The 10,000-nt window shown below is 38.2% G+C and overlaps 1 protein-coding gene across 6 annotated transcripts in view; it reads left to right on the top strand.

The window, feature by feature from the left end:
* The window catches only part of LOC138031237 (calcium-activated potassium channel subunit alpha-1-like), a 73,715-nt gene that overhangs the window by 37,937 nt on the left and 25,778 nt on the right, over positions 1-10,000 (top strand). For all 6 annotated transcript variants that reach the window (XM_068878918.1, XM_068878922.1, XM_068878921.1 and 3 more), the window contains 8 exons: positions 174-256; positions 1,720-1,789; positions 3,259-3,324; positions 4,166-4,255; positions 5,816-5,934; positions 7,991-8,059; positions 8,184-8,267; positions 9,751-9,827. In XM_068878918.1, the coding sequence (XP_068735019.1) occupies positions 174-256; positions 1,720-1,789; positions 3,259-3,324; positions 4,166-4,255; positions 5,816-5,934; positions 7,991-8,059; positions 8,184-8,267; positions 9,751-9,827 (658 nt within the window). The remainder of the gene's footprint in view (positions 1-173; positions 257-1,719; positions 1,790-3,258; positions 3,325-4,165; positions 4,256-5,815; positions 5,935-7,990; positions 8,060-8,183; positions 8,268-9,750; positions 9,828-10,000) is intronic.

The raw sequence follows: 10,000 nt of genomic DNA, 5'->3' as shown, positions 1-10,000 counted from the left end.
AGGTGTAGATGCAATTACATGATGACGAAAAATAATTCACTTTAGCACTCGATTTCTCTCTCGTTTACTGTGAAGTAAATATCGGTACATCCAGAGCTCATTCCTTAACAAAAGTTTGAGCCATGCAAATGTCCATACTTGAATATTGACTGATGAGTGTGATTTTATTTTAGATGAATTTGGCAGATTGCTGTATTGTGTTATGCAACAAAGAATGCCATGATCCCAATGAGGAAGATTCTGAAAATATCATGAGGTACTGAATTACTGTAAGAAGTGGTACTTTTAATGAATAATAGTAATAGTTAACACTTAAACGCGTTTAAAACTTTGCTACTTAATTATGTTTGTAAATAGATAGTTCTTTTGGTTTTCATATACAAGGTGAAATTACATATTGGATATACAGGTTACTATTCTTAATTGTTTATCTTTTATTTTTGGAGGGCAGTTTTTATATGGGGATTAAGTTTCCCCCTATTGCTTTCCTTTACCTATTGTACTTTTGTATATATATTTTGTTTTGTACATTGGTAAAAGCTTTATTGAAATTAAATTAAAAAAAAAAATAAAAAAATGGCACAATGTTACATTAAATTGCTGCAGGCAATGTAATACTTTGTTAAATTATTATTGCCTTTTAAGACCGTTGTCGAGTTTGCAGTTGGTTGGGCATCGGACTACTCTGCGGGAGGAGTTCACAGGATCAAAATGACGATCTACCCTTGTCCCCATCTCACGACCCTTCAAAATTCTTAACCCTGTGGGACGTAAAAGAACCCACACACTCCCGAGGAGTGATCTGTCCTTTGTGGTATAGCTGGTGGGTTGTAATACAGTAAAAAGGGACAATTTTTGTATTTCCCTCTCTAAATGAAATTACCGTATCAAGAATGTGCATGAATGAGAATGGGTAAAAGTGTAATGTGTCCGCAGTATTGGTCTATGAAATGCCGGCATTGTTTAACGCCGTTAACCTTGTTCTGGAAAGTTCAGGACAAAACATGTGATTTGAGGGCTGTAGAATTTGTGATTGTTAGGATCAGAAATCATGGTTTATATTAACAGCTACATTCATTGCCACAGTGGTAAGGTTGCTACAACAAATTGCAAAAATACTGGAGACACTTCACCTTCTTGGGGCGTTATTAATTTACCTGTTATCTCCCACACTACAACCCCACCCCCGCCTTACTTATCAGTGTTGCTAGCAAGACAAAAAAATTGTTGCAAACTTAAATAGTCAACATTGAAAGCTAGGGGGAGAGGAGAAGGGAAGTGGGAAAGGTTTAAATTCTAGATATGGCGGGTAATGGAAGCTAGAAAAGGTTTTTTTTAATGAAAGTGTCTCAACAATTTTGCAACTTGTTGTAGTACGGCAGTTTCCTGCCCCCTCTGTTGCTGATTCCGGGTCTAGCTCTGTCACAAGTTGTTTCCTTGCTCTGCACCTTCTTCTCCAGCTATAAAGGGTAGTATCCGCAATATACTTCTAGGGGAAGCCTGGTGACAGACTAGCATCCCATTCCAGGGGGAGTTGTAATACTTTCAGTCTCTTCTTGCTGCTGCAGAAACCAGCTGGTCAAGCTCCGTCTCTGTGAGCCCCATTGGCTTGAGTGCATCTTTGCCTTTTTTGTTGTTTCCATTATCATTGATCCTCATTTAAAAAATATCCGAGTTTTATTTTCATGCTCACTGTTTCTTGTTTTTGAATTTTTGCAGGGTTGTCGCCTTAAAGAACTACTATCCAGGGATTCGGATCATTATTCAGTTACTGCAATACCAAAACAAGGTCATTAATAATTAACAATTATTGGAAGAGGTGGAGCAAAATATCGTGATTTGTCAGTGGCGAGCAGATCAATTTTTTGCCGAAGCGGAATGAAATTATCATTCGATCTATTTTTTCCTTTCCTTTTTATTGGTCGAGAACCCACCATGTGGCCTGCAAATAACTGTCTACAAACAAGTGTTTTGCTGAAAATAATATTCCGCTCATGCGTAATTGAAACCACGCTCTTTTGTGAAAATGGCAGTTTGCTTTCCTGAGCTTTCAGAAAAAGATTTAATTGTTAGGAATTGTGAAAAATAAAGTTAACTCAGTCATCGAATGATAAAATAATTATTGAACTCTGTTATTGCAAAATATCGTGATTTGTCAGTGTCTCGGCTTCGGCAAATAAAAATTAGTGATCTGCTCGCCACTCACAAATCACGATATTTTGCTCAACCTCGTCCAATAATTGTTAATGTTATTGTTAATTGTTAAACACAGCTTTTGAATCACATCATACTGCATGTGTGATGTACACATATAGATGTTGTGGTTTTCTTGAAAACGAAAGCGGTGGATTTGGCGACGTGTGGCGGATTTGGCAGAATTTCCCAAGTCCTCCTTTTTTACCATTACCTGCATTTCTGGACATAGGTGGAAAACAGAGAAGCCTGCAAACAGAAAAGGACTGAAATCCAAAAAGATGCACATTTCTTCAAATTTGCTAACCAGAAGTGGTGCAGGAATGGCGCAGTGGTGAGAGCACTCGCCTCCCACCAATGTTGCCCGGGTTTGATTCTCAGACTCGGCGTCATATGTGGGTTGAGTTTGTTGGTTCTCTACTCTGCAAGAGAGGTTTTCTCCGGGTACTCCAGTTTCCCCTCTTGTGAAAAACCAACATTTGATTTGATTTGATTTGATTTGAGTTGTTGATTTCAGTTTTACAGTGTCCCCAATTAGTGCTCCAGCGCCAGAAGATTAGACACTTAAATAAAGTTCCTTTCCTTTCCCTTTCCATGGAAGGCTCGCCTTCTTTGACAGTAATTTAAGGACCAAATTAGGATCTTCTTGGGGGACATCTAATCGATTCGATCCTAGACTATAAAGAAAGAAAGAAAAACACAGAATATGACGGTTTAAGACAAAAAGAAATAATCTGTGACTCATCTTCAATGCAAAACCTTAAACACCTTTATATTATCGGTAAACAATTCCTGTTCACCTCAGCTAAAAGTATCACAGAATATCAGTATGTAGAATTTGTCACTTTTGTGCAAGAAAAACATATCTAAAAGTATATTGCCAGGTGTGAAAATAAACTTAGTCACTTTAACACGAAGTGGAAAGTTTTGTGCAACTTTGTATAATATGCAGGTGATTGTAAGTGAGTATTCAATTAGTTAAACTAATTACGTAAGTAGTGTTTACAGATACATAAGGAAATATAGATTCTAAAAACCTTTCTTTTGTCATTTCTCTCTATACAGTCATACCTGTTAAATATTCCATCGTGGAATCCTAAACATGGCGATGATGTGGTTTGCATCAGTGAGGTATGCATTAGTCAATTTACCAATATGTTCTAAAATTGTGCCTAGGGTCAAATGTTGAAGACCCACTTAGAAAGGCTGAAAGGTTGAACCTGTTCACCAACAGAAAGCAGAATCATCATGCAGCTCTCTCCGACCTCTAATGTCATTGAATTGTAATATGACACAGCTATGGTGTATTGGGTTAGCCTCCATTGTGACTGTTACACTAAAATGCAGTATATTTATAGACCACTTTGAATTCATAAATGGCAACTACTTTTACATTCTTTTTTCTTTATGGTAATTATACCTACTGCCCTCATTTTGAAACAAATATTCTTTTCAGTGAAATTTGCTCATTGTAGCGAGACTAGAAAGGCTTATTAGCATTAAAACAAAAGAATATTTTACTCGGCCGCCATTATGAAAGTGGTCTATTTCACCTACATGTTCGTTCATTCATTCACTCTCTCACTCCCTCATTCATTCATTCGTTCATTCGTTCATTCATTCATTCACATTAAATATATTGTTCCCATTTGTAACATCTATGACAGTCCACAAGCCAAATCAGCCTTCAGGGTTCATCCAGGGTTGTGAACCAATTTCCAATGGCAACAGCCAGGATACGAATGCCGTCCACATTGGTTGGATGCATGTGGTCTCACCTCAATGTTTTTCCTACTTCCCTCAACCCAAACCAGGTATTACCTCCTCCAGATACATGTAGTACTTAACTTTGGTTAATAAACAGAAACCAGTGTTTTCCTGTTGGTCATCTAGTAGTCTCTTCAGGTCAGCAAAACAGTGAGGTTTGCACTTTTCATATGCTGATGTACACGCATACTTTTTTGTTGAACAGCTCAAGTTGGGATTCATTGCACAAAGTTGCCTTTCTCCGGGATTTTCAACTTTGTTGGCCAATGTTTTTTCGATGAGATCTAATAACACAGTGAGTTTTACAACTGTTAGTGTTATTACGACATTTGTAGTAATTCACACTCAGTAAATATGAGGGAAATCACTTTGTAAGAGTATACTGCCTCATGGAAGAGTATAGTTTGAAAATGGCTTAGTTCTAATGCTGGATTATGTTGTAAGTTCCAGCTGACAAACCTTAAAGTAATTGGCGGATGGTTCGTGCTAGGTTACTTATTAATCATTTCCTAAAAAAACTGAATGAGTTTGGATAAGCCCAGTTTATAGATGTTATTGAACTAGTGTGGGGTCTGCACTGGGAAAATACTGGTTGAGTTCCCCTTTTTGCATGTTTATGGATGAGGTCCATAAACTTGCAGAAAAGGATGGAGACCAATATTTTCATGCAAGCGACAATTTTTTGATTGGGTGTCTTTTATATTGGCTCTCTTGCGCCGGGTTTTCTATTCCAATCCTTGAGTCTTGCCTCTTCGCCTCCTTCTGTTAGCGGTTCTGGAAAGTAACATTCGTACTGAAATACATTCTCACATATTTCTTTTTATGTCCGAGAAAGTGGGAACAGTTTGGCAACCTATATCCACTGCGTCGTGACCGGTCCATCTTAGCGGTCCGTATTGCAAAGAGAACCAATCACAATAATTCCAACTTTCATCTCGGACCAGTTTGCTTATATAGTAAAATCCACTGAAGTCTTCCTGTCTGACCAGCCCCATTCATAAAATGCACTGTTATGTTAAAGTGCTACTACGATAAAAAAATCACTTCCTTTTTTCTTCAGATTTTGAACGTGTGATTGCTTAACACTTGACTGGAAGAATTTTGAGCTTTGATTTTTATCCAAAGTCTGTTTACTTTGAGTGAAAGTTTTGGATTTCACGGTCCGCCATTACTCACGTTTACAAATGACCGATTGGACCTCAGATGGTTGGATCTAGGGAAAAGTGATGTCATTGACTCACCAGCTTAAAATTTCAGCGTGTAAACACAGCTTATTATATATATGCAAAACACGATTTTAAAGTCTGACAGCCCGAAACTTGCGTATTGCATATTAATTTAGCCACGTACACACGCACGCATTACATTCTTAAATTTGAGTCTTTGACGTTATTTTCTCCTCGATCCAGTTCTCTCAAGAATTTAAAGTTAGTAATGGCAGACCATTAACTAGGAAAATTCCAGTTAAAATAAACAGGTGTCTTTTTGAAATCTAGGGTCACTTGGAAAAAGAAAAATGAAAATTGATTTTTTGGTCATAGTAGCACTTTAAAGACCCATACCTCTGTTCTATTTTCTCCATCAAATGTGGCAGCCTTGATGTGAAATACCAAAATTTAGATATCCATGATATTCGCTTGGGGTTACTATTCACAATGCTAAAAGTATTTAAAAAAATGTACACATTTTTATAAGCAACCAAACGGTTTCTTCAGTGTAAAAAAAAGCCGTCTTCTAATTGCAAGTTTTTAAACTAGCAAGTAACTCCCGCTGGTATCATTTTCGCCTCATAACAATGAAGTACCCAAGATATGGGTGAAATTTTTAATTGACTGTCGTATTGATTTCCATGCAGAGAGGTCTGTCGGAATCAGATCTGTGGAAAGAATTTTACATTGATGGTGCAAACCTTGAAATGTACACTGAAACCCTTGCATATTCCTTCAAGGGAATGGGCTTCCAACAAGTCGCAGAGTAAGTAGTGGTAAATTCGTCATATTTAGAATTAAACATTATCATCGTATCTCTGAAACTTTCACCTCTCATAATTCTAAAATCAAAATTTATGAACTGTTTGCGGGATTTTCCGAGGTTAAAATGTCTATAAAGATCGACGTTTCGATCAGTTTTACTGGTCTCCTTCAGTTTGTTAAAAATTTTTTAATATGGCGGATCATTCAATATGGCGGATTTTCAATATGGCGATCCGCCATATTGAAAACTTTTTAACAACCTGAAGAAGACCAGTAAAACTGATCGAAACGTCGATTTTTATAGACATTTTAACTTCGGAAAATCCCGAAAACAGTTCATAAATTTTGATTTTAAACATTATCAATTGCCAATATCCCAGTGTGTAAGATTACGAGAGGTTTAAAGGGGCACTGACATGCTTAATTAGCTGTTTTTAGGTCAAAAATGGGTAAAAATCTTAGTTCTTTAGCTCACACGTACAACATTCCTGACAGCCAGTGACAAGATATGAAATATATTTCTGGAACAAAGAGCTATTCGTATTGAAGTTTTGGTGTCTTTCTGAAGACACTGTCTCCAAACTTGAAAAAATTGGCCGGTTTTTTTCAAGTTTCAATCCATTTCCATCCTCTCCATCCTTGGCTGCAAACAACAGAAAATAGCTTCAGTGCACTTCAGTGGCCATTGGCAACAAAACTACAGCATTATTTTTGTTGGTTTTCATTGATGCAAGGACTTCTTTTAGTGTTTTGAAGTTTGACTAAAATAGCGTGACACTGCCCCTTTAATTTAATATTTAATTTGAATTTAATTTATCTGCAATACTCGTCACATTTGTTGGAGCACCCATCCTTTATTTAAAGCTAAATAGGGAGTTTAAGCAAAGACGACCCTACGGCAACGACAACGCCACAGAGCAAGAATACTATTGGATAAAAATGGAGAAATAATCGTGCAGCACGAATGTCCGTGCAATTCTTTACCGTACTTCACAAAACAACGTGAAATCACCAAATTTTAGGTTTTGGCGACAACGTGAGCATATAACAATGAACTATTCATTTGCTATTTTTGCTTTAAAAGCGTTCGTACCCGTCCAGTTATAGGATAGTTTGCCCGTTTTGCACAATGTGAACAAGACGGAATAATCGCGAAATACTTGCGATAGCGCTAAGTTGTATTTGGGAATAACGCTTTCGTTGCCGTAGCCGTAGCCTTAAATTAAACTCCCCTAATATGTAAACAGAATGGTCTTAAGGCCTGGCCAAACGCTCGCAACATTTCAACGCAACATCTTGCAACATTGTTGCATGATGTTGCGACATGTGATGCGCGAGGTGGCCAAACGCACGCAACATTTTCATCATTTTCAATGCAACATGTCAATGTTCATGTGCCCCAGGCCCCTGGCGCGCAAAAAGTGGACCTAACGCGCATGCCCTAGCGCAACAATGTTGCGTGAACGTGGCCAAACGAGTACAACATCATGCAACATTTGACCGTTTTCAAATTTGATCCAACTTCATCCAATATGTTGCAACATCTCGCAACAGGGTGGCCAAACGTATGCAACATGTTGTGCCCAACAATGTTGCAAGACGTTGCGTTGAAATGTTGCGAGCGTTTGGCCAGGCCTTTAGCATTTGATCGCCGACCAGGTGGCTCGGTTGGTTGAGGGATCAAGAACTCTGGCAAGACCAACACTCAGGGAACTCCTGCAGGGTCTTTAAATAACTGAGGAGAAAGTGCTGCCTTTGTAATGACATCTGCAAATGGTTAGACTCTCTAGTCTTCTCAGATAAGGACGATAAACCGCAGGCCTTGTCTCACGATCCTTGAATGTTCATAATCTCGCTTGTCAGAACCAAAAGAACCTACACATCATTTGCAAAGAGTAGGGCATCGTAGGGGATCTTAATGTTGTGGTCTGTCCCCTGTGGTAAAAACCGTAAAGGGTTTATTTGCGTCCCCCTCTCTAAATAAAGTTATCGTAGCATGCCTGGTACATATTTTTGCCCTGATCCGCTATTAAAACGATGTTTTTTTTTGGTGACAGGATCTGTTTTGAGAAGCTTGGTCTCCTTCTCATCGCTATAGAAACCATCACACCGGATGGCAAAAAAATGTAGGTATCTGAAGAAAGTTACTGTGAATTAAGATCGATTGATCTGTACTTAATTTCAAAGGTTTGAATAAATTGAAGTGCCTCACAACTGGCTCATTGTAAAAACGGTTCTTTGCATGTAAAGATTTGCCATCAATCCACTGGATAAACAAATTGAACAGAGAACCAGAGGCTACTTCATTGCCGGATCAAGTGCTGAAGTGAAAAGGTACGAAGTGTTTCTATTTTAGTAATGTGACATTTAAGAAGGGTTGCTTCATTTATGAGAGTGTTGCCTTTTACTGGCAACATCATCAAAAAGTGTTCACGTTAAACATATTTTAGTCATTATTTTATGTACCAGCCAAACTGTAGACAAACTGATGATAGGCTGTGGAGGCTCAAAACTAAAATTGAAATTTGGCCTGGAACCAATCCGTTGTTGTCTGGTTCGGTCAGAGATTACTTTTCAGCGCTCTTGTTGAATTTTTTATTCATTTGGTGTTGTAGATCCCTTATGTTTCCTAAGGAGCAGTGTTGGCGTAGTGGTGAGAGCACTTGCCTTTCACCAATGTGGCCCGGGTTTGACTCCTAGTCTCTGCATCACGTTTGGATTGAGTTTGTTGGTTCTCTACTTTGCTCCAAGAGGTTTTTCTCCGGGTATTCCGGTTTTTCCCTCGCCTAAAAAACCAACCTACGATTTGATCCGATTTCATTTGATTTAATTTGATTCCTGTACAGTTTCCCCAATAGACCTTATTCACGATGGCCGTCATGTTGGATTTGCTATTATAATGCAAATTGGCTACACACTTCTGAGGGGGCAAACAACACAAGTTCGAGAGGTTATAACGAACATCTTAGCCACACAAATGATTTATTTCACGTTCATTGAATGTTTATCACCAAAGCAGTTAAGTAGAATGATTACACAAGTTACTGCGATGGTTTTTAGTGAAAAATGAGCAGATAACGAAGTACAACGTCAAAATGTCAAAGGCAATCAAAGGTATGAAATTATTATAAAAGGTATTTAATCTAAATTCGAAAATGTACTTTTAGCAATGTTATTCAATATTTCGGCAATTTGCCTTTTTTCCAATGTTTGCCCTTCAGCATAACACATGGCTAGTTTGCATGACAAGTTGAAAACCAAGATGGCGGCTATCGTGAATAAGGCCTATTTGTTACCCAGCGCTAAAAACTTCCAGAGTTTTCGTTTGAGGCCGGAGGCCGGACGTTTTGTCCGGCGGTTTCCCATTCCACGCGTACGTCTGGTACTTTGATGCCAATATTTGAGGGGTTTGCTTTACTATTTATTATTATATTTTTCTTCTTACTTTTTAAAGAGAATTTGAGTAAACTCCAGCCTGGGAAACTGAATCTTGGGGTCCAGAGACACTGGAAACTGCCTTTCTGAGTGTTTTATTTTAAAAATTTCCTGTGGGAATATGCCTTGCTGCGCCAAAAAATGTGACATCCGGTGCTTTCAAAAATATGTCCACTACTTTTCAAAACTGTCGAAAACCCTGCGGTTGACAATAAAATAAAGTCCATTAGATATGATTTTCCTGGCTTAGAGGTTTTTTTCTGTCCGTCTTAATCTTCGGTGTAAATCATTACGGAACATTCATACAGAAATGTGGCACACTAAGGTGGTCATCGCCTGACTAAGATACCTGTACTTGTGTTGTTTGTACCAAAATTTTCAGGGCATATTACTACTGCCGTAGTTGCCACGCAGATGTGACCTCGCTTCAACAAATCACTGAGTGTGGATGTTTGAAAGGTACATGTTCTTTTAATTTTCCAAGCGTTAAAGTGCCTGTCACCTCTACACACTTTCTCCACTTTATGTATTCTCCGAAATCATCCCAAATACATCGTGTTATTTTTAAAACGTTTTGAATGAAATGTCAATTTTTTATTGGCTTTGGAAGACGGTAAAAGTGGCCATGTTTT

This window comes from Montipora capricornis, chromosome 14 (genome assembly GCF_036669925.1).
Source record: "Montipora capricornis isolate CH-2021 chromosome 14, ASM3666992v2, whole genome shotgun sequence".
NCBI classification, from domain to species: Eukaryota; Metazoa; Cnidaria; class Anthozoa; order Scleractinia; family Acroporidae; genus Montipora; species Montipora capricornis.
Note: the sequence above shows the minus strand (reverse complement) of the source record. Positions and strands in the feature narration are given on the sequence as shown.